The 25314-nt window shown below is 38.0% G+C and overlaps 1 protein-coding gene across 4 annotated transcripts; it reads left to right on the top strand.

Moving 5' to 3' along the window:
• The first annotated feature begins 867 nt into the window (after nucleotides 1-867).
• On the top strand, nucleotides 868-24859 carry LOC108983821. 4 transcript variants are annotated; one of them, XM_035687421.1, is made up of 15 exons: nucleotides 868-954; nucleotides 1557-2522; nucleotides 2611-2685; nucleotides 2832-3529; nucleotides 4057-4552; nucleotides 5752-5903; nucleotides 5980-9378; nucleotides 9518-9730; nucleotides 16905-17108; nucleotides 17249-17452; nucleotides 19380-19538; nucleotides 20047-20397; nucleotides 22546-22975; nucleotides 23942-24038; nucleotides 24505-24859. In XM_035687421.1, exons 1-15 carry the CDS (start codon nucleotides 921-923, stop codon nucleotides 24707-24709), a joined length of 7683 nt encoding a protein of 2560 aa, XP_035543314.1. In that variant the 5' UTR covers nucleotides 868-920; the 3' UTR covers nucleotides 24710-24859. The 4 variants fall into 4 exon arrangements, with proteins under 4 accessions (XP_035543314.1, XP_018811137.2, XP_018811143.2 ...); XM_018955592.2 differs by having other exon boundaries at nucleotides 1557-2685; nucleotides 2791-3529; XM_018955598.2 differs by having other exon boundaries at nucleotides 1557-2685; nucleotides 2791-3529; nucleotides 5755-5903.
• The last annotated feature ends 455 nt before the right edge of the window (nucleotides 24860-25314 follow it).

The following is a 25314-nucleotide window of genomic DNA, read 5'->3' on the forward strand; positions in this document are numbered from 1 at the left end:
GTATCCAAGTTGGATTTTGCTGTTGGCATTAAAGTCAACAACATATTCTTGACCCTTCCTAACTTTAAAATAGAAAGATAAATATTTTATTTAAAAATTAATTTTTTTTATAAGATTGACGCAATTTCATATCATATGTTAAATCTGAATTTATAATATAAGATAATATATTAAATCATATTAGTATGTGTGTTTACTTTTATATATTAGTACCTTTTTTTTTTTTTTTTTTTTTTATATATATCCCTTTACCAAAAGAATCATACTATTTTTAGAGGAGATCAAATACGAGCACGAAGTCGTTAATTTGTACGCAAGAGTTGGCCTCGGCCAGGCCTTATGCGCATGGTGCAGGGTACAGTCGCTGTACGCCATATATGTAATCTTAGAGTGTATAAATATTGTATAATTATTTTAAAAAAGAGTAGAGTCTATTATTAAAAAATTATTATTATTATTTTTTATATTAATCTCATATTTTCTCTTTTTTTTTTTAAAGAAATTGAGAGGAGTTTGCATATTTCATGACTATGAATATTATTTATAGGTAATTAAACGTTATTCCTTCAACAAATTTGCCTTTTTTAATTTTTCGTTTTGGGCTCCGGTGTATTAGTATCCTTGCACGCAGATTGCTCGTTTAGATGACAAATAGAGCTGTTGCTCCTGTTATTATTTGTTCTCAACTCTAGCTAAATTGACAGTCTTGGGTAATAAAACAGGTGGTTATCAACTGGGCTGAGCTTAGTTTTGGGCTGTCATTTATGGGTCTACTGGTCTGCTTATAAAAATAGAATTGGGCTTTGGGTAATTAACAGACCCCCAAAACCCTTGTCCCTTCCGTTTGCGTCCTTAAACCCTACTTTCCCGAATCTCCAGTACAAACGTTCATCAAAGGAAAGCTCTGTCTGAACTCTTCAATGGAGGAACCGAGCTCAGCTTCGAAAGATCAAGGTACAAATCTACATATACCACTACTCGAGTTTTTCTCACTCCAATTTCGGATCCCGGGAAAAACTTTTGTAATATACTAAGAAATCTCTTAAAAAACTGCCCAATTCAACATAAAATGCTCTGAACTTGGCCGTTTGGAGGATTTTTTTTGGGAGATGAGATATGTAGAAATTCTCATATCGGGACTTATACTGGGAAGTGATTGGATTAAGGGGTTATGAAATTTCTTGGATATTAGTGAATGTCATTGTGCAACGTGTCAATTATCATCATATTTATGTTTGTTTGTTTGTTTGTTTTTTTTTTTTTTTTTATCTCGTTCATTCATATATTTAGTTTTAACTCTGTCATTTTAAAACTGAGGATATGTCTCCCTTTGAGGCTCATCTGAATGGGAGGTTAAGTACGCCGAGGTTTGTTCTTCCTAATTTTCTAAGCAACTAAACATAACGTATGGTTTAATTTATAGGAGTTATTTCTTTCAGGTTTCAATACGAAACTATAAACTGAATGAGACTTATTTAAAGTAAATATTGATTGTGATTGGAATTGCAGGAAACTGTAGCAATATTCTTTATTTTATGTTTGTATTTCAATTGCAGTCATTGTAGATGATGATGATAATAGTGAGGTTGAACGAGCAGATCCCAGGTTTGAAGTCAAAGTGAACCACGAAGCTAAACTTAAAGAAATATTGCATATGATTAATTCGATTGAAAAAAAACTATGCTCAGATGGTGTAAAGGAGTTCATTAAGTTACTAAAAGGTAACACTGGAGGTGAATTGCTCCGTCTATATATAAGGGCTTCTTCTAACTGCTCAGAGCTTCTAGATGCTTGGAAACTTCAACGGGGGAAGCCCGGATTGTCATATATATTGTCACTGGTATCTACTATTCTGGGTCATCCTGATGGGATGTACCATCCAAATGATGCGGAAAGAATAGCTGTTAGTAGGGTTCTTGACAAGTTTGCAAAACTTGTCATGGAAGAATACATGATAGATGTTTATAAGGAACTGAATAGTACAGAAGTGAAGCACCAAACTGCTGCACTGTTGCTAATGGCTTCAATTGTCCGGCGTAGGCCAGGATTGGCCTCTGAGTTTGCAAAGAAATTCGACTTCAAACTCAAGGCATTTTCCAAGCTTTCTGTATATAAAAAGAACCAAAATGAGAAGAGAATGAAGCAGTCATCGAGGAAGGCTTTTGTTGGCTTTGCAATGTCATTTTTGGAGGTGGGGAGACCAGGATTGTTGAGATGGGTGCTGCAGCAGAAGGAAATGTATTCTGGTGTCCTTCGTGGTCTTGGGGATGATGACGACGAGACTATTATTTATGTTTTGTCCACATTGCGTGATAGGGTTCTTGTGGAAGAGTCCTTGGTGCCCCCTGGTCTTAGAAGTGTTCTCTTTGGGAGTGTTACCTTGGAACAATTGGTCAGCATTTCTGGGAGAGAAACGGATGGACCTGCTGCAGAGTTGTCGTACCATATTCTTGTCCTTGTTTGTTCTGATCCTTGTAATGGTTTAATGCCAGATTTGAAGAGACACCCAAGCCCATTGAAAGGTAATCCGAAACGACTTGTTGAACTCATGAAAAAGCTAAAAGCAACTGAGATTGGCTATCACAGAGACTTGCTTTTGGCTATTGTTAGTGGGAGTCCCTCTTTTGGTTCAGCATACATGGAAGAGTTTCCTTACAACCTTGAAGATTTTGCATCACCAACCTGGTCAGTTTCCTTATACCATTGCATGTCTAAATGATCTCTCATCATGTGTTTCATTATTTTTTTTTCTGTATTTGTTTATTTGCAAGGTGACTGAAGCATTTGCAGGTTCTCTATTGTTTCTCTGGCTGCAAACTTGGTTTCCTCAGTGGGCACTGGCCATCCTTTTGGTTTCCTCGATTCTAGGTCTCATAATCCCCCCTTGTTTGATGATGAGCATGTGCAGAGTATCTTGAAATGCTTGTTTCCTCGTCCATTCAGCCGGTCAGTAATTAATAAGGGGTTGCTTCACTCAAACTTTGTTGTGAAGCATGGAACTCTAAAGCTTCTTTTGGAGGCACTGAAGTTGCTGGACTCCTTCATTGGTGCATTGAACCATGGTTCTTATTTAAGTGATCAAATGATGCAAGGTTGGGCATCTCTCAAGCAAGAAATTCAGAATGAAGTCCGAACCTTGCTCCCTGATCCACAAGTTTTACTGACTCTACTTTCATCTCTGACTCGCCACTCCAAAACTCATGGGTCTTGTCTGAAGAGAACGGCATATTCAGAAAATTTTACTGAACGTAGCGGCAATAAACTAAAAAAGCTGAAAAAAAACTTTGGGAACAAGGACACAGATATCATTGTAAGTGGAATAGGTTCTACTCCGGGCATTGCTTTGACTGGAGACAGTGAAAGAGTTGTTGGTTCAGTTGCAGGAGATGAGACTGACAGTGGTAAGGATCTTATGGTTGTTATTGCTGAAATTTGGGATTTAGGCCGCCACTCCATGCCTCTGATTACATTGGAGGATACAGGGATTTTCTTTCAATCTAAGCTGCTTGATGCTCTTAAAATTTATATTGTAAGTTTCATATTCTTTGTTCCCTCTAAATAATTTGGCCTTTAGAATGTGGTTTGCTAGCTTAACTTCGCTGGAAATGTAGTGCTTTTGACGAACCATCTTTTTTGTTTCTTTTGATACATTTCATTTTTTTTTCCTTTAGAAGCTCTTAAAATTATAAAACTTTTATGCTTTTGACTATCATGTTAACTTTTATGCATCTGTAGCTGAAGTTAAAATCACCCTGCAGCACCAGATGGATACTTATTAGTTTTGTATATCATTCATCGTTAGCCCTCCTGAATTTTTTTTTATTTTTTTTATCAGTAGAAGTAAGATTTTATTGATAGTAAAAGACATAGCCCAAGTACACAAGCAGTATACATAGGCCACCTGAAAAATAAATGGGTGTTATGTGAACTCATCAAGGGTCGAGTAATTTATCCAGGGACAACTGCGAGTGTTGCATTTTCTATGATTGACTTCTACTGGTAATTAGAAAGCTTAGTATAATATTCTTACAATGGCTTCTAAATTTTCTTGTGCAGCGGACAGCACCTACTGCATTGGAAGGTTCATTTGATTTTTTTATAGGTCTCCTCAATAATCCTTTAGCAATGCCAATTAATCTGCAGTACTCCCTCTTGTCTCTGCTAACAGAATACATTGGATTCTCTCCAAGCAGGGGTATTCCCATTAGAACCCCTCCACAGATGTACAAGCATCTTCAATCATTTATTAACTTGTTCATTTTTTCGCCTATCGCTGATATAAAGGATCTATCACATGGTTTGGCACAAGCAGCTATGTTTAGTACTGGTGCGTTTGACAAAAACCTAGATGAAATTGGAGCATGGTTCTTATTTTTACCTAGTTATGACAGAGGAAAATCATCTTTTAAGGTCCCAGAGGTTGAACTATTGCAGAGTTTGTCTCCTGTTGTTATCTCATTTTTATGTGATGCCATTTCTACCACCGGGAATAATTTGTTCAAGCATTGGGATATTGTTAAGCATTATACATACCATTTGAAAGGTGTTAAAGGTAATTGGTGAGCATATGCTTCCTATCTGTTCAATTGCATTTCCTTATTGAAAAAAAAAGTTCGATCACATTTCATTAATCATACCTGTATGCCTTATTTTTGGGCCGTGTGGTTATTATGTGTTAATGCTCTTCTCCTCTCTTATGCATCATATATCTAATTTCTTATGAAGTCTGAGGTGTTCATTGTGGCTGTGGCATGATAACAACTTCAAATGATCAGTACTTTAGGATAACTTTAAGAGGTGCTTCTTCTATAAAAGAAAAACATAGAAAACAGTGTAGGAGGTCAGGATGGTAACAATTTAATAAGATGTTGACAGAGACACATACAATCTTTATGCTTTGAATTATGCATCAATAACCTTTTTTTTTTTTTTTTTTCTTTTAGCATTTGATCTCTAACCGTTATAGTTTAAATAAATCTCTTATAAACTCTCTGTTTTATCAGATACTTTCTACGTTGCTCTTGATATTAAATTTATCCACTGATTGCACGAGTGATGCTATTTTTTTTTGGAAATGGTGTTGAGTGGCTCTACTAAGGTCTGCTTTATTTTTCACAAGCCTCTAGGTGATGAGTGGCTGGTTTGTTTTATATTTCACGAGCCTGTAGAGTGCTAGCTTTTTGCCTTGGCTTGGGACTGTTGGTGGAAATCAAATGTTATTTCTGGTTGTCAACTCGTCTAGACTCTTTTTTTTGTTTTGTTTTTTGTCTTACTATTGTGTGGAACACTATGTTTTATTTTTAATTCTCAAACATGGGGTTTCTCCACTCTTCCCTGAATAGGATAGTGATTGTGCTTCATCTGTATATAAACACAAATATGCCTTTCCTCGGTTAAACTTCATACTAATAAAGTCATGTCTTTCACACAAACCATATAGTATGTCATTGCGAGGCTTAAGGTTGTTATTCACTTTACTCTAACCATAATGTGGCCTGGAAGCTTACATCAATTAAATTGGAAATGATCTGCTTGAGGGAAATATTTTGCTATGAACTTATTGAATGTTTTACTTTTGCTGACTACTTTGCTATTCATTGAATTGCCAGATTATCCTACCCTTTGAAAAGAAAATAAGAAGAGGACGATAAAGTCTTGTTGTTAATTGATGTTCTTTCTATCCTTTTATGAAATGAATGATAAATGGTGGATTTTTTCCCTTTTTAATTTTTCACCCCACTTTTCTGGCAGAAGTATCACCTACTTTCAGTCCTCTTGCTGTATGTGCCTTGCAGAAGTGTCTAAGGTTGCTAACTTCTGAATCGGGAAGCTTTACATTGCCTGAGAAGTCAATCATATCCTTATATGTATGCAATACATTAAAATATCTCTTACAAACTCAGGTAAACATCTTGTCTTTTACCTTTGTAACTGCCTTCTGTTTCTGCATAATCTAATTAAAGGAATGAATTATGATAGGTAGATGCAGGATTGTTTTCTGCGTTGGTTGAATCAGTCTTGTCTGAGAGACTTGGTGACCACTGTTGTGCAGTTGATGATTCTCGGGATTTCTTCTCTGAGTGGAGACCATTGGAGAACTTACTTCTCTTTTCACAGAGCATTTCACATCAACAAACTTCTTGCATTTTTTCCACTGATAAAAAGGCTCCACCCGTTGATGGTTCTTTTGCGAGCACACTTGATGAAATTAAAAGACTTGTAAGGAGTGGGGATGTTGGTAATATAGCTGGCATAACCAAAGCATTTTCTTCCTCAATTATTTGTACCTCACCTGATGTGATATTGATAAATTTTCCATCAGTTATGACCATTTCATGTAACCTTCGTGGAGTTCCTACGTCAATTTTATTATCAGAATTCTTTCTTGAACAAAGCTTCCTTACCAGTGTTTCTAAGTTATGGCCTGACATGTTCTTTACTGGTCTGGAAGTGGCATTATCTACTGTTCATTGTAAGGACAGTGAGGATGATACCTGTGGAAATCCATGTCGTTCTGTGGACTCTCAGATGGTGGGTTATGATGGAGAATTTGGTGAAAGTGAATCTGCTGCTGCATTTGGTTTGTTTTTGAAGCAAGTACCTTTCGATGTGCTATTTCCTGCTATAATGAACATTGAAGGTCCTTACTCATTGGAGCCCTTGAAAATGCAAGACCTGCTTCTGGCCAAGTTGTCTGACTCTACAGCTGATTGCCACCATATTTCTTATCTTCGGCTTGTGCTCTTTTGGATCCATCAGATAAAATTATCTTACAAGAGTAAACCATTAATTGAACTCCAACAACTTGCGGACATTTGCTTTAATCTCGTTGAGAACTTGTTAGCTCAACTATTGATTTTAAAAACTGATTCTGATTCTTCCAGAAATTCTGGGTTTCCTTTCTCAAGACAAGATATTCAAGAAGTGGCTGAATCTATCTTTTGTCATCCTGCTGTGGTAGCATCATTATCCTGTCCGATTGATTGTAAAGAAGACTTGGGGAATATAAACGTAGCTGAAACTTTGGATGTGCTGATTTGTTTATCCAGGCGGACAGTCCATAAATTGGATCATTGTATCTTGAGTATTTTGACGACAACTTCCGAGTATTTGTTTACTCTATGCAGTGACCAAAATTTTGTATCAAAAGCTGGAAAAAGTGCCAATAAGCAGCTTGTGGGGGCTTTTAATGCCTTGGTGGAAAGGCTATTTCTGGAAGCCAGGGACAAGTTTGATCTGTGCATTCGTACTAAAGATATGATACCTTTTCTTCCAACATTTTATTGTCTACATGCTCTGACACGTTTTATATCCCCATTTGAACTTCTTGAATTCGTGCAGTGGATGTTTAATAGCATTGACATGTATGACTTGACAGTTTGGAAATCTTCCAAAACTTCTCCTCTCGCTGTTGGATTTTGTATTGCTGCCGGTGCCTTCAAAAACCTGTCTTCTTATTTGGAGCATCCAATTACAAAGAGGGTATCACTCAATGCGTTATGGGGAATAGAAGAAGAGAATATCAATATCGACCTCATTGAGGAGATCTATATTAAGGTGGTTAATTTTGCCTTGCATTCTGAATCCAATTTTGCAGATACATGTTTGCTTGAAGCTGTTAATGCTGGTAGCAGACAGAAACACAATGACCAACAGAGTATCCATCCATTAAGTTTGATAGTCTCAAGGGCTATAATGATAACTCCTGTGGAAATGCTTTCTCATTGCATTTACAGGACCAGCAAGACAAAAGCTAAATTACTGTTTCTTCTTATTGAGACTAGTTCCTTACATTTGTCACTTTTTGGTCACTTATTTCTGGATATCGTGAACAAAGTTTTGCATGAGGGCAACATGATGGAAGAAAGCTGTGGCCTTGCCCTTTCTGATGAGGACTTTATCATTCTTCTGCCTGCTGCTATGTCATACTTGAACGCAATTTTTATGAAATTTGGAAAGCAGTGCCAGAGGCATGTTGAAAACATGGATTCTTTGTATTCAAGAATTCTTTGGAATGGTTTCCTTCACTGGAAGAGCTTTGTCTCTGGAAATGTATTTGATGAAGAATATGGTGAGTTCTTGCCGTCATCTACCCAAGAACTTCTCAGTCTTGTGGATGGCAGTCTTCTTGGCAAATCTATTCATATGTTGCAGTATCACTTTGCCCATGGTGGAGTTTCAATGAAAATGAAAAGGCGATTGAAACTATTTGATAAACTTTTCCCACATTCTACTGCACAAGATGAGCTGTTAGACTGGGTTATTGGTGAGATGGATTCTCGTTCACTTAACCAGTCATTAAACCATATGAACAGAGTTATTGCAAAGTTATCTCTTTGCAGGATTTTGTTATTTACAAAAAATAATCAGATGCTGTCTCTGCAAAAGGAAGCAGGTGGGGACTTGAAGGAAGGTTCTTTGGAAATGGGATCAAATTCAGATGCATCAAGAATGCGGTTTATAAATATTTTGGTGAGTATTTGGCAATGGATTGTTAAGAAATTGCCTATACTCTCTGATAGTTGTGCAAAGGAAAAGAGCACAGACAGTCTGTGCAGATATTTGGAAGTCTTCATTTTGGAAAGTATTTTTGAATTAACCAAAGAGATGCATGATGATCTTGTCCAATTGCAATCTGTTCCCTTCCTAGAGCAATTGATGAGATCAGCACTTCTATATAGGTTTGAGGATCCCACAACTCTGAAAGCACTGCGACATATCCTAACTTCGCTGTGTGATGGAGAGTTTTCACGTGTCCCTTATCTGCAGCTGCTGGTTGCCCACTCTCAGTTTGCTCCTACTCTTCATTCAGTCTCCAAATCATCTGGTTCTTCTCCTGTTGGTGCATTTTTAAGGCCTATGTCCAGTATTCTGAGATCACTTGTTATCTCTTCTACTAAACACAATGCAGTTAGTGGCAAGCGTGATGTGTTTTCAAGACAGTTGGAAGTTATTAAATTGCTCCGCGGACTCTTTCCGGACAAGGCTCAATTTGGTTTTGATTCTGGAAAAGATTTTGGTATAAATTTTAGAGAGTTGCATTTACTGCTTTTGTCTTCTTATGGTGCAACACTCAGCGAAGTCGACTTGATGATATATAGTCTGATGCATGATATTGAGTCTGCAAATGGATCAGACTTTGTGAATGCTACTGAAACAGATCACCTATGGGGAAGTTCTGCTTTAAAAGTGAAAAAAGAACGGGATGTGGAGCGGGATATGTGTTCAGATATCATGACTGATACTGAAGGAGTTGGGGAACGTCGGAAAAGTCAATTTAGAGAAAATCTTTCAATTGACCCCAAAATATGTGCGTCGACAGTGCTATATTTTCCCTATGATGCTATTGCAGTTGATGAACCATTATCCTTGAACAAGGTTCAGACAAGTTATATTAGGGATATATTGAGTGATTCATGTTTTACTTTTTACTTTTTACTTTTTATAGTTACCATTTTTTAATTACTCCTGAGCTTATCCTAATTCTCACCTGATGATGTCATTGAATTTTATGCAGGCACATCCTCCTGTTGTTGGAAAAATTGAACGTTACGATCCTTTTTTCATCTTGCACTTTTCGATTCATAGTCTGTCATTGGGCTATATTGAACCGATGGAGTTTGCTGGTTTAGGCTTGCTTGCAGTTGCATTTGTTAGCATATCTTCATCAGATGACAGGATAAGAAAATTGGGTTATGAGACTCTCGGGATCCTTAAGTGTGCATTGGAGGTGATGTTATGTTTTTTTATAGCTTGTTTTCAAAACATGTTTTATATGCATGTATATTTATGCTTGTGTTGCCGAAGTTTCACTGTCAGCAATTTTCTTATGGTGTGTCGCATAGCTGAAAAGCAATCCTTCATATAGGCTGTATTTGGATTTTTTTTTTTGATCAGTAAAAAGTAAATTTTCATTAATATGAATGAAGATAGGCAAGGCCTATGTACACAGGGAGTATACAATAGAAAACACCTAAATACATTCTTCAAAAACTAAATTTGAGCTAGGAACTCATGTACACTGTTTCCATTAAGAACAATGGCTGAAAACCATAATAGTAAAGTGTGTAGAAAAAAATTCTGAAGCTCCTCCATCGATCGCTCCCTATCTTCAAAGCAGCGTGCGTTCCTTTCCAACCAAATACACCACATAATGCACAGCGGGATCATCTTCCAAGCTGCAGCTACTTGTGTACCGCCTTTTAGACCCTTCCAACAAGCAAGCAAGTCCACCACCTTTGCCGGCATAACCCATGCGACATCTACCCTACGAAATATTCCATTCCACAACTCTCTCGTCACCTCACAATGCAATAATAGATGGTCCACTGATTCTCCATTTTTTTTGCACAAATAACACCAGTCCGTTACTATGAGTCCCCTCTTTCTTAAATTATCCGTGGTTAGAATTTTCCCAAGTGCCGCAGTCCACACAAAAAAAGCCACTTTGGAAGGTACGCGTGACTTCCAAATACTTTTCCACGGAAAATATTCATTACCTTGTGATACCAGAATTTTATAGTATGTCTTGACTGAGAACTTCTTACTGTCTTTGCCCCTCCATTGTAGCCTATCATCTTGTGTCGTTAATCTTTCTGAGGAATATATCATGCTAAAAAATTCTGAAACAATAGACAGCTCCCAATCATGATTAGCCCGAGTGAATAAAATGTTCCACTGAAAAGAGTCTTGGGCAATCACACATAGATCTGCTATAGAAGCCTCCCTATTAATCGCAATATTGTATAGAGCTGGAAAGGCTCTCTCCAAAGAACGCTCTCCACACCAAACATTCTGCCAAAACTTGATGCGAGTGCCCTAACCAACTACAAATCTAACATTATTTTCAAAGCACTGCCATCCCCCCCTTATATATCTCCATAGACCCACACCATACCCCCCCCTTACTTCATTAGTGCACCATCCCCCCCAAGCACCTCCATGTCTCGAAACTACCACTTCCTTCCATAATGACTCCCCTTCTTCTTGATACCTCCATAACCATTTTCCCAAAAGCGCTTTATTGAAAGTTCTCAAATTGCGCACACCTAAACCACCACCCGAAACTGGAGAGCAAACTTTGTTCCAACTAGCAAGATGGAATTTAGTTTCTTCCCCCAGACCACCCCACAAGAACTCCCGGAATAATTTCTCGATACGATGCGCCACCCCTACCGGCAACGGGAATAATGATAAGAAATAAGTTGGTAGATTGGATAAAGTGCTATTGATCAAAGTGAGCCGCCCTCCCTTCGATAAATACAACCGTTTCCACCCTGCCAATCGTTTCTCTATTCTCTCAATAACCCCTTCCCATATACCTCTAGCTTTGAAAGTGGCACCCAAAGGAAGGCCCAAATATTTCATTGGCAAAGAACCCACTACGCATCCCAACGTTTCTGCTAGTGTATTGATATGAGGCACCACTCCTACCGCCACCATCTCGGATTTGCCCAAATTGACCTTTAGACCCGTCACCGCCTCGAAGCACAACAAGAGTGCCCTTAAGGCTTGTATTTGATCCACCTCCGCTTCACACAAGAGAAGTGTATCATCTGCAAATAAAAGGTGTGATATCATGACAGAGCCAAAAGTACCATTGCCTGCCACAAAACCCGCTATATAGCCTCCTTCAACAGCTGCCTTCACCATCCGGCCTAGTGCCTCCATAACAATAACGAAAAGAAATGGAGACAATGGATCCCCTTGCCTCAGACCGCGTGAACTACGAAAGAAACCCACCGGATTACCATTAACAAGCACTGAGAAACGCACAGTAGTTATGCAATATCGTATCCATGAGATCCACTTGTTACCGAAACCACATCTCCCAAGTAGGTAAAGGAGGAAATCCCAGTTTACATGATCATAGGCTTTTTCCATATCCAGTTTACAAAGTATACCTGATTTACCTTCCTTTAACCTCTGATCTAGACACTCATTAGCAATAAGAACTGAATCAAGTATCTGCCTCCCCCGTACAAAGGCATTTTGAGACTTTGAAATGATTTGTTCCATAACCACACTTAAACGATTAGCCAGCACCTTTGAAATAATTTTATAAATCCCACTTACTAAACTAATGGGACGAAAATCTTCAATTTCCAGCACTCCCTGTTTCTTCGGAACAAGAGCTATGAACGTTGCATTGAAGCATTTTTCGAATTTTTGGAAAGTGTGGAATTCAGAAAAGACCCGCATAACATCACATTTCACTATCTCCCAACAATGTTGAAAAAACCCCATCGAAAACCCATCCGGTCCAGGTGCTTTGTCTTTGGCCATGCTACTAATGATCTTCTGTACCTCTTCTTCTTCAAAAGGTCTTTCCAACCAACTTGCACTTTGCATGTCAATGGACTGAAATGGCAAACCATCGAGCTTTGGCCTCCAACCAGTCGGCTCTGTTAGCAGATTCTCATAGTAGTTCACAATATGATGCTCTAAATCAGTAGGAGAAGATAGAACTTGATTACCTGACTGAAGGGACTCAATAGTGTTGTTACGCCTATGAGAATTGGCCACTCTATGAAAAAACTTCGTACATTTATCCCCTTCTTTTAACCAAAGAGCCCTGGATTTTTGGCGCCACGATGTTTCCTCCATCAACAAGACCCTCTCTAATTCAGTCACCACTACCCTTTTCCGTAGTAGTGCCTCTTCCGAAGCATTTCCGTAGTAAGGCATTAAATCTTGCTTTAATGCCTTAAGTTTCCCAGCGAGAATGAAACTAGGGGTACCCGAGATCTGATAAGAAGACCACCAAGAACGAACTTTCTCAACAAAGCCATCCACTGCTAACCACATATTTTCGAACTTGAAATACTGACGACCCCTATTAATACCTCCACAATCTAACATAATTGGGAAATGGTCCGAGCAAACCCGGGCCAACCTCTTCTGATACAGCTCCGAATAGTGGGTTTCCCAAGAAGGAGAAACAAGAAACCTATCCAGTCTTGACCACCCCCTATTATTAGACCATGTGAACTCCCCCCCTGCAAGGGGGAGATCCATAAGATTCAGATCAAACATGAACTCGGAGAACTCTTCCATTGCTATTGAGTGGCTATTATTCCCTGATCGCTCGCTTGGAAAACGAATGATATTGAAATCCCCACCCATACACCACGGCACATCCCAAAGATGATATACACCCGCTAACTCCTCCCACAACCTTCTTCTTTCTCTATATCGATTTGGTCCATAAATGCCTGCAAATGCCCATTCCCACCCATCAATTACATTTCTAAATAAACAAGCCACTGAGCAAGTCCCAACACACTCTTCCATCACCTCCACAATTCTTTTATCCCACATCAAGAGCACCCCCCCAGAAGCTCCTTCCGAAACCAAATATGACCAACCCATATAAGGACATCCCCAAATACTACGAATAAGACTTCGCTCAACATATCTTAATTTTGTTTCTTGAAGGCACACTATATCCACCTTCCACATTCTCAACAAAGTTTTGATGCGGGCGCGTTTGATGCGCTCATTAAGCCCCCTCACGTTCCAAGATAGAATTTTAGGTTTCATGGACAATGGTCATACCCCTCCCTTTCGTTCTATCCCTACTACAACTACCCTCCTTCCCTTCATAATTTATAGAACATTGTAATCTTTTAAGCTCCCTTTCTCTCTTTGTAGCCGACTTCAATCTACTCTCTTCAATGGCTATAATGAGAGCCCAAAACTGCTCTTCAAAACCTGTACAAGACACCCCAGTACATAATTGCAATTCATCCACTTTCTTGAGAACCCAATCAGGGATAATGTCAGAATTGGGGCTAGGAGGAAGCATTCTTAATGGTTCAGCCTCTCTATTATCCATGCAATCCCCTTCACAAAACCCCAACTGCATATTAATACCTTCTAAACTTGCTTCTCCATCACTATTTGAACCAACTATTTCATTAGCCTTTGAATTTGATTTCTGCCCAACAAGGAGTTCTCCAACAACCATTTGAGACATAGCTGAATTCTGTAGCAATCCATCTGTAGAAGTGCCGCTAGTTTCCATCGTAGAAGTGCCGCTAGTTTCCATCGTAGATTTCTGTTCCAGAGAGGTCTGTATAACCCCCGTCGCTGACCCCTGTAACAGCCCACTCGTGAGGGATGAACCCATCTCCTCCCTCGCATTAATCTCAAGCCCCAAAGGCGTCGCCATAGGTCTCTCTGCCTCTGTCGCACCTTTCTGTGCGATATCCGAAACAATTTCCTGCACCACTACCTCCGCCGTAGACTCTATTACATTCGGCAAAGTTGTCTGAGGCAACTCCGAAAGCAGCTCTGTCACTGTTACGTTACTCAGATGTGTCTGAGAATCCCCCTTCGTTGACCCCTGTAACAACCCATTCGAGTGGGATGGACCCATCTCCTCCCTCACATGAATTTCAGGCCCCAGAGACAGCGTCGTAAAATCGCTAGCCTCCGTCGCACCTTTCTGTGCGATTTTCGAAACCTTTGCCTGTACCACTACCTCCGCTGTAGGGACTACCACCTTCGACGATGTTGTCTGTGGCAACACCGAAAGCGGCGGCACAGTTCCATCCCCCGATGGACCTCCAACTTCCTCTCGGGTCCGGTTGAATGTCTGCCTCCAGAAAGGGCCCGATTGTTTTTGGGTCTTGTTGGGCTGAAACCCAACTTCATGGCCTAGTATTTTACCCTTCCCCTTACCAGCGTTTTCCTTGGCCCATTGATCTTCAATATCCCGTCCATGATCCAAGCCCAGTCTCGCTATGCCTTTTAATTCAACACACCGTTTTAGCCATCCCACCTTATTTGCTAACTCTCCCAATTGCTCCTCCATATCACTTAACGCCTTCAACACGTTTTCTTCTTTCAGCGCGACAACGTCTCTGCCAACTCCATCCCGCAACAGGTCATTACCCGCAGAAGTGACGGGACCTTTCTTCACCAAACCCATTTTCTCTGCATAGTTTACGTCTCGAAACTTCTCCACTTCTCTGCTCCCCCGCAAAACATCACTGTATGAGCGCAAGTTTGAATTCTGCACAGTTGTGATTGGTGGTAACTGAACACCACCACCACTTCCAGCTTCCTTCAGCTCCATCACTAATTTTCTCCATCCAACTCTATCCTTATCCCCTGGTATGAAGACACAGTTTCGACAACCCCCTCCACAATACTCCACCAGCGCCATGTATTCTCCCCGCGAGTTGGAACACCGTTGCGCAATGTAGCCCCTGTCTCCATCCCTATATGCAGAGTAAAAGCCCTTACCCTCCTTCTTCAAGCACACCTCCAATGCATTAAAAAACCAGCGTACTGTTCCCAGACTTAAGTTCAACTTTTTTATCCCTTTCCACCCCTTCTCTGTAAGAATCACGTACCTGCCATTCCTATCCACCTCGAAAAGCTTTGATTCAATATTGAAAAACATCTCATACTAGGATTAATATCCCTTAAAGGCAGAGAAACCTCCTCTTCTAAACTAGATCCCACGATCAAACTCCCACAAACGCCATTAAAGGCAAGTTATCTAAATTCTACACAAGACTACATGCTAATCACCACTGTAACTGCATGTTAATCACACAAGAAAATACCAACACAGCAGCAAAACACAAGAAAACCAAGAAAAGATAATAGTGTACGGAGAGAAAATTTTTAGGAGAGAGAAATATCTGTTTCACTCCTGTATTTGGATGTTAAGTTGAGCTGAGCTGAGTTGAATTCTTTATGAATAGTAGTGAGTTGAGATGGTGGAGTGAGTTTTGTGGGGTCCACCTAATATGAGTTTAAATGTGTTTGAATGTTAAGATGAGTTTAGATGTATTTTTGGGAAGTTGAAAAAGGTTGTGGGTCCCACGTGTAAAAAAGTATTGAATTGAAAAAGGTGTTATGGGTCCCACTTGTAAAGAGGTTTTGAGTTGAGACGAGTTTAATAGTTTGAGAGTTGAGCGTTTGGATGTTAGACTCAGCTTAAAATTAGACTGAACTGAGTTGATCTTAGCTGAGTCTGTCAACCAAACGGGGCCATAGTGTTGTCATTTTGAAACTTTTTAAGACCAGCACACTTGTCCCTTAGTCCCCAACGAAAATAGAAAGCAGTAGATATAAATTTTGGGAAAATGATTCAAGGTTGTTCCCAAGTGGTGGCAGTGTGGAAGATGATCCCATTGTGCATCGTGTGGTGTATTTGGTCGGAAAGGAATGAGTGTTGTTTTGAAGACAAGGAGCGAACAATGGCGGAGCTGCAGAATTTCTTTGTACACACTTTAATGCTTTGGTTTTCAGCTATTGTACTAAATGGGAATAATGTGCATGACTTTTTGTCTTTAATTTACCATTCATAGAATGTATTTAGGTGTTCTTTTGTGTACCTCCTGTGTACACGGGCTATGCCTATTTCATTCTTATTTATAAAATTTATCTATTACTTATAAAATAAAAATAAAAATAAAAGTTTGGGAAAAGTGCACTTTGCACCTTCAAACTATCAGGAATGTTGCAATTTGCACTCCAAACTACATAAATCAAAACATTGTACCCTCAAATGACCAAAAATTTACACTTTACACCCTCATTCAATTATGTGTCACAATCTTGACAGTTTGATCTTAACGGGGTGAAAAGTGTCAATATGTTTTTGTTTTAAGGTGCAATGTTTTTGTTTTCGTAGTTTAGGGTGCAATGTGCAAAACTCTTGATATTTTAAGGGTGCAGAGTGTATTTATCCCAATAAAAATGAGTAGGTATACTTGGTTTTGGTGTAGAGCAATGTAATGCTGTTATGGTCATATTTTTATAACCTGCATCTACCTCAGACCTTTGAGAAATCTTCTCGATTTGTACAATGGTGGATCGTTTTCCATTCTGCATCACATTTTTGTTGAAGTTATTTTAACAAAAATGCATGCTTTGATATGCAGAAATTTCAAAAGAGGAAGGATGTAATGCAACTTCGGCTTCTGTTGACTTATGTGCAAAATGGTGTTGAAGAACCATGGCAGAAAATCCCTTCTGTTATTGCTCTTTTTGCTGCAGAATCATCTTTTATATTGTTGGACCCTTCGCATGATCACTATACAGATATAAGTAAGCTTTTGATGCAGTCTTCTAGGGTAAATATGAAGGTAGATGTTTGTGACCCATGCATATATCTCAATTTCAATTTTCTAATTCACTGATTTATGTTATATTAGTTTATTTGTCTTATAATTGTTGCTTTCTTGCTTATCAAAATATTGTTGCTTATTTTCTATTCTATCTGCAGGGTATACCATTGTTTCAGAAATTTTTCTGGAGTAGCTCTGTTAATTTCAAAGCAGAAAGGTTGTGGATACTGCGCTTACTGTATGCAGGCCTGAACATGGATGATGATGCACAAATATATATCAGAAACTCGATTATTGAGACGTTGTTTAGTTTTTATGTCTGTCCTCTTTCAGATAACAATTCAAAGGCACTGATTCTTCAGGTAATCAACATGCCCATTTGTCTTTTCTGGTATATTACTTTCCCTCACTGTACTGTGTCAACGCCTGGCTATTGTTTTTGCATATTTTTCTGAAAATTCTGGAAATTTCTTTCTTGACATAATCTGTTTTTTAGTCCCCTTCAATAAAATTTTACGGTTCATCAAAGCTTCATGGAGTTGTTAGGCTTTTTTGTTTTGCTTATATTTTTGTTTTGGTTTTTCCCATTGGATGCTAGATTCGGGTCAACATGTAGAGTTGTGTGGAATTTTTATTTGAAATTGATTCAGTATGAGATTAGGATTTTAAAATGATAATTTTGAGGAAAGTTTTTTCTTCAAAATGCAGGGGCATTATATATATTACGGAAGAGAAATGTCATCTTCCTGGTGCTATCTTAGTCGAGAGATGTCTCTTGCCCTTGTCTCAGTCCTTTTCCATTGTTTGTCATCCACGAATTGGATATAACCAAAAAAACCAATGAGGTCTCCCCTGTATTAACAAGTGGAGAGTGAGGTTATGAGCTCAAAATCCACTGGTTGCACGTGTAATATACTGACAAAAGAGAAATCTTTTGCCTATTTAGACCTCTTTTGCCTATTTAATCCACCTTGTATACCTGGGCTTGGCCTATTCTTATTTATACTATCGTTTACTTATCAAAAAAACAAAAAAGATCTAAAATAAATTAACAGACATAGCTTGGTCTGCATGCATATATCCATCTTAGATCAGTTGAGCATACTAGTTTCATTTCCCCATGTAATAATTTTTTTTTATAGGTAATAATAGATTTATTCCAAGTAAATAGCCATAGGCCACGTAATTTTATATTAGTGGTTTGATACTCGTTTTCTGTTTACAAGTTGCTCTCTTCATGATCCTGATGTTAAAAAAATGCATTTTGAGATGGTAGAATGGCAAGACATTTAAGAATGGAATTAAGTTGTAGTAATTACTAACAGCATCACCAGCCTTATTATCTTCCTCATCCTTTAGTTTGGTGTGTAAGAATAAGTACATGGAATTGCAAGATACTAATTTGTATTAGATGAAGAAAACTTGGTAATGACAGTTTGGACATCTGCAACAAAAACTAGCAATCAGTGTGCACTGGATTGTAGGAGTGACTTCTTTAAGGTTGTAAATGTTGTAAGGATTGGAGAAAACAAAGGAGAAAAGGGGTAGAAGCTTTGGAGAACCCCTTTTCTTGTGGAATTCAAGAAAGAAAAAATTGTGCTTTCTCTTGTATATACCATGAACTTTGACGTGCCCTTTGCGGTTATCATATAATTGCTTTTACATTATAAAAAATTCAAGAAACAAATTGTTCTCAAATGTAATGGAATGACAAAATAGGTTCCATGCAGCTGATCAAACATATGTGACAAAGGCTTTGTTGAGCAGCCTTATGCTCTTTGTTTGTTTCTGAACTGTCGAGTTGGCTAGAGAACTGTGATCTGTAACTGAGTTGAAATCTTGATCCATTATAGAGACGTTAACATGAAAGTTAGGGCTGGAAATTCATGTAGTCGTCCTTGGTTCAGATCATGTTAAGTTGGGTTTGTATCGCATATGAGTCAACCCTAACTTGACCCATTTAATTAAAAAAGTCAAATTCCTCAACCTTAACCATTCGTGTTGGTCTGAGTCAGCTTCAAGAATTGTGACAAAAATTGCCAGCTCTGAAAGTCATGTGTCAGGTTGGGGTCATGTCAAATCGAGTCTGGGTTGTATACGAGTTAATCCTAACCTGACTCCTTTTATTAAACAAGTAAGACCCATCAACCCTAATGTGTTAATTTTGTATTGGATTCGTGGATTGTATCACAATTTGACAGTCCTAATCGAAGTTGGGTGCGAGCTGGACCTTTCAACATGGGATTTTACAACTGACAATTCTAATATTTCTTCTTATTTGCACTGCAGATAGTGAAGAAGTCTGTCAAATTGCATAAGATGGCTCGTTATCTAGTTCAACACTGTGGTTTGTTTTCATGGTTATCATCTGTTCTCTCATTCTCCAGTGATGAGCTCTTTGAAGACAAAGAAAGTTTTTTCTTAATGCAATTGCATGTCGTATTGGAGGTAATGTACTCATTTCCACTAGGGCTAAACAGTTTTCACTTATTTTTCTTTTATTTTTTCCCTATTTGATATCTGCAAATGCTGATGACCTCGTGATGATTTAGTCCATTGTTCTACCTTATGGTGAAGAAAGGAGATGTTATTCACTTAAAATTTTTCTCCTCATAAGATGTCACGTATATTCGTATATCTTTTTACCTGTAATAAAATGTTCTATTTCCTTGTTCATTTTGTCCCAATGTTGTCAACTTGAATGTTATTGAAGTTTGTTAACGTTATTTTTATCATCATCATAATCAAGAACCTCATTTTTCGTGATGATATGCTGAGATGTGATTGTTTTACAATATAATTGTAATATTTCCATGTTTATGTCATAGAGCACTCCTAACAGCTCAATGAACCACAACTGTTTTCTCTTGTTGCTCAATCAATAATATGTCACTAGTAAATGTACATAGCAGTTTTCTGTTTCTTTCTCAGTTAACTTTTCTCTTGTTTGAATTAGGTGGTCATTGATGCTATTTCATCCAGAAACATTACTGAGTGGTTGCACAAAGATGCCCTTGAGCAGCTCATAGAACTTTCTTTGCATCTGTACAAATTCGTAATTGGTGGGTCAACATTCATAGAGGAAAATGTGGCATTGCTTGAGCCATTTCTGCAAATAATTATATCAACTCTGAAGATATCGCTGAAGAGGAAAATATACCAGCCACATTTTACCATATCAGTTGAGGGTTTATATCAAATATATGAGGCTGTTAATGTAAATAATTATGCTTGCTCTTGCCCTTGTGCAGTGGCTGGGCTAAGAGCTATACTTATGGGTGCACCTGCAGTTGCTATTTTCCACATGGTATCTCCCTCCCTCTCTCTCTCTCTCTAACCCCCCGGTGCATATCAGTATTGTATCCACATTATGCCCTCCAATAGCTTAAAATTGTAACTTCAAATAAAAACAATAGGATCTAGTGATTGCAATATTTCCCACTTAATTCTTTCTGGAGAGCCCTTATGAGTCACTGATGCAGTACTGCCTTGTCCTTAATACTAAGGGGCTGTCTTGCTGAAAGGTGGCAAGCATCTGGACAGAGATGGCTTGGAGAAAGTAAATGTGAGGTTGTGGTTGATAGAATGAGAAGAAAGGATCCTACTTTTGTAGGCTTACCGCTTATGCAGAGAAATGCTGAGAAAATAGGCAGGTTTTTGTAGACATAACCTGATTTAAGATACTATGTGCCAATGGATGTAACTTCTATTAGAGAAGCCCAGGATTTAGAGTTGGAGATGTTCTCTATTGTTTTTCAACAAGTTGTATTCGTTTTCTTGGTAAGTGAAAGAAATTTTATTAATATGATTGACAAATAGGCATAACCCAAGTACATAGGACGTATACAAGAGATAACACCTTCTCAAGAACTAGAAATATATACAAGAAAATCATGAAAGCAGAGTCTGTTGAAGTCTGTAGCGATTGCACATAACCTTGAATTATCAATTAACAAGTTGTATTCTTTCAAGTAGTGAAGATGTGATGATGACCAGATAGTTGGATCCTATCCAAATGATGAATATTTGAGGTTAAATCTTTCTTCAATGCACCCCCCCCCAAAAAAAAAAACACACTATCGAATGCTGCTTTCATCATTTGGTTGCCAACCTTAGGAACGATCTTTTTTTCTTTTTATTGGCACTGGATGTCTAGGACAGAGTCTTGACTAATCTCGGGGGTGCACAAGCCCTCAGCAAGGAATTTCTAGCAAGTGCACCTCGGCTAATTCAAGGGAAAATTCCCTCAATCCGATGCCCCAAGAGTGTGAATGCGGAGTTTCAACATCCAGTTTATATGGTTTGCCCAAGGACCACTACGCCCCTCTCGAGGTTGCCTTGGGAAAGATCTGAACAACAGATAATCCTGGAAAGAAATATATTGTTGTAATAGATTGGTGCTTTATGTGTATCTAGAATGAGGAAAACAGTGATCACCTTCTGCTACATCATGAGTTGGTTAGGGACCCATGGGTGGTGATATTCGGCACTTTTGTGATTGAGTGGGTTATGTCCCAGTGAGAGGTGGAGATATTAGCACGTTGGCAGAATCCCTGTGAAGGTCATAGAAATTTAGAAGTTTGAAGGATGGTCCTCCTATGTTTAATTTGGTGTTTTTGGCTAGAACGCAAAATTCAAGCTTTCAAAGATCAAAAGAGGATGGTGACAAAATTAGAAGCTATTGTATTCAGCACCCTATATGCTTGGATGGCTGCTCACCTTGGCTTCCAATTCTCTTGCTTTTTAGACTTTTAAAGATTTTTGCTCTCTCTTCATCCTTGCTTGTTGGGTGTTTCCTTTTGTAGACTTCCTATGTACTTGGATTGCACCCTTCTGCGCTCTTTAATAAAATTGCAGTACTTATTTAAAAATAACAAAATAAGCTGCTCGTAGTTGTTTCATTCTGAAGTAGATCAAACCTGAGTCTTTCTTAGATTTTGAAGCATTTTATACTTGCCTAGTGAGGAGGGAAACAATAATTCTATGCATCCTGCTTTTCAAAATTGATATTTTACTGACAATCCCCAATATAAGCTGCTGGACAACATCCAGGTAGTCTATTAAAGCTAGCTACATTTGTAGGTTTGCCCCTTTTGTGGCTGGCCAAAGTTAAGGAATCAATAGTGCGCTGTCCCTATGTTCCTTGCACATTATTCTCTGGCTTTTGTTTCCAAAATTAGAGTTTTTCGTTTGTCCTCCTAGGGGTCCATTTATTCTCATTATTGGATGCTTAGGCTAGGGCGTAAGTAAACATTTTTTTTTTGTAAGTAAAGGCATAAGTAAACATCTTCCATTGGGGTTGTCAAGTATGTCCTTTCATACTTTTTGATGACCTACTTGAGTAACTTATTTTGGCATTTAAGATGTTTATATTTATTGTATTACCATGGAAAATCAGTTTTTGCCCTTTTGGTTTGACTATCTTCCAAAATCTTGTTTTTGTATGTTTTGGCAGGGTCGGGAAAAGCTTTCAAGTTTTCTTATGTGGGCAATTTCTACTGCTTCAAAAGCAGACTCACAAATGCTTCAGCTTAAAGAATCTCATCCCTGTTTCACCATTTCTTCAGAGGAAGAGATCTATAAGGAATCTTTGAGATCAAAACTTTTACGTTGGCTAACTGCTGCTGTAATTCTAGGGAAGCTTTCTTTGAAATCTAATGATTTGGACCCTGAATTATCAAATCGGTTAAAATTGGGAACACTGCAATCTTTATGGGATCTTATTGGAAATGCACGTAATGAAAGCATCCAAAATAGATTTGGCTGTGAGACTTTATTAGCTGCTGTGATTTTCTACCTCCAACAGCATCTTGGCATTAATTGCAGAGTTCTCCCATCAGTTATATCCGCACTTTGTCTTCTTTTTTATGCCTCCAGTTTTGCAGGTAAGATATTCTAAACTTGGTTTTAGCTATTTGGCATTCTTGGTTTAGGCACCAGAGTAGTGAATTTTGGAATCAATTTCTTTGTTTGACTAGGAGTCTAAACTTTGAATATGGTCTTGGGTATTCTACTTCAGCCACTATACTTCACCAAGCAGGGAATCTTAGAAATTGATTAGAAATTTTGAACTCACATATCGAAAGAACTTATTGAAATAGCCGGCTTACTTTTGATGGACATTAATTTTGACCTGAGGCTTGTTTGGTCTAAATAGCCGGCTTACTTTTGATGGATATAAATTATTTGTGACAATCAATATTGAGAATGTGATGTTATTATCATTGTCCTTTTGTTAAATAGAATGTGGATCTGTGATGAAGAATACCCTGCTATAAACAGCCAATGTTTTCAGGTTTCCTAGGCCTAGCCAATCCCTTGTAACTTGAATGGGGCGGAGTAGGGGTACAATGAAATGTCTACACTAACATATACGTTTGTAACACCCCAATAGAAGGCCCAAACCACATTGCTTATGTTCCAAAAGGACTAGTCAATGATACAATTGAAGCCCCATTGGAACCTTATAAAGAGCAAGAACTTCTCCTTCCCAAGCAATGTAGAATCCCATATACCACCTACCCTTATTCATATCATATGGGGTATCACAACGTTACACTTGGTATTACTTGTTAATTTATAAGAGTGGAAGAATGGTGTGACTTTTTTTATTTTGAGATTGTTTATTTGAATTATGTCTTTTTAGAGGGATTGAGAAATTCATTGTCAAAAATTACGCCCGTGCAATGTTTTAATTACTACAGTTCTGGCCTTCCTCCCAAAAATATATTTTTTTAATAGTGACTGGATGAGATTGTACAAATTATATGTTTATGCAAATATTATTTATTTTTTGTTTGACACTTTTGGGAAAGTGATAGTTTGCTGAGTTTAATTTCATATATTTGTAGAACCCAGATCTGATATCTTCCTTGGTAACAAAACTCTTGCGGCATCACTGTGTTTGAAGATACGTTATCCCGCTGAAGCAAATCCTTCCTGGAGATGGTAATATATCGTGCCCTCCATCCTTTTCTCCTTATTCACTCCTTAGTTTTTTGTTACGGCCACAAGATTTGGAACAGAAAGGTGTTATATAGATGTAAAGAAGATTCAGAATCAAAAAAGAAACAAAGTTTTTCACAGGGGTTGCAGCTGCTAAATGGCACTATTGTGGTCGGAGCTGACAGAAGAATCAAACTGATGATAATTTGCTTTCAAAGAAAGCTGATCTTATGTAAAAATTTGGCCTGACTTTGTTTTTGTTGAATCCTTGTTGAAGAATTAGATAGAGTTCAGTTAACCAGTCACACAAATAGTTGGTATTGTTTATTCACAGTAGATGTTTTGCTCTAGATTTCATGAAATATCGACAAGCTTGGATTCCATCTCTTGCTTTTATGCAGAAGATTGCTTTTATAATGTTTATCTCGCTCATTGATCTATAATCTGAACCTGCACATTCAATATGCAGGTCATATTACCAGCCATGGAAGGATCTTTCATTGGAGCTCACTGACTTGCAGAAGATGGATGAACTCCATGCTTGTCAAACGCTTTTGGTCATTTTTGCAAACGCGTTGAGAAAGAAACCATCAGATTTGCAGGTTTTATCATCTCAAGACATGGAGACATCTGGTGTGTATGAGTGGGAAAGAAGTATCATAAAAGAGACGTAATTTTTAGTTTTTTTTTTTTTTAATTTAAATTCCAACCTTTGTTCATGAATATGAGAGGTTATGGAATCAAAATTTTGTCCAGAGAGATTACTTGAACCCCATGATTCTCCATATAAATGTATATTTTTGAGTTTAATAAACTTGGATTTATGGCAAATTCCTCAGTATTTATCATCAAACTGCGCAGTTCACCCTCAGCTCAGCTTCGATAAAAAAAAAATATATAATATAAATACCAAATAATTGTGAAAAAAAAAGAAAGATAGAAAGTGCCTAAATTTCAATGTCACAATTTTTTGATATTTAGATATTTTTGTAAAGGAAAATGCCAGAAGAGAAAAACAGTGACTAATGAGACTTCAAAATCTTTTTCACATTAATGAATGGAAACAATCTGATTATCATACAGTAGCTATTTTGTTTGCTGTAGGTGTAAGTAATGCTTCTGGGTTGGGTTGGTATGAAAACTCAGTTCCAAACATTAAAGAATGCTTGCTGCTAATTAATCTTATCAACATCTAAATAATCATCATTCTGCACATAATTTAGTCCACCTTGTTGTTTAAAAATAGAAGACAAGTGATACAGCTGTAAAGAAAATGATT

The sequence above is a fragment of the Juglans regia genome, chromosome 2, assembly GCF_001411555.2.
Source record: "Juglans regia cultivar Chandler chromosome 2, Walnut 2.0, whole genome shotgun sequence".
Lineage (NCBI taxonomy): Eukaryota > Viridiplantae > Streptophyta > Magnoliopsida > Fagales > Juglandaceae > Juglans > Juglans regia.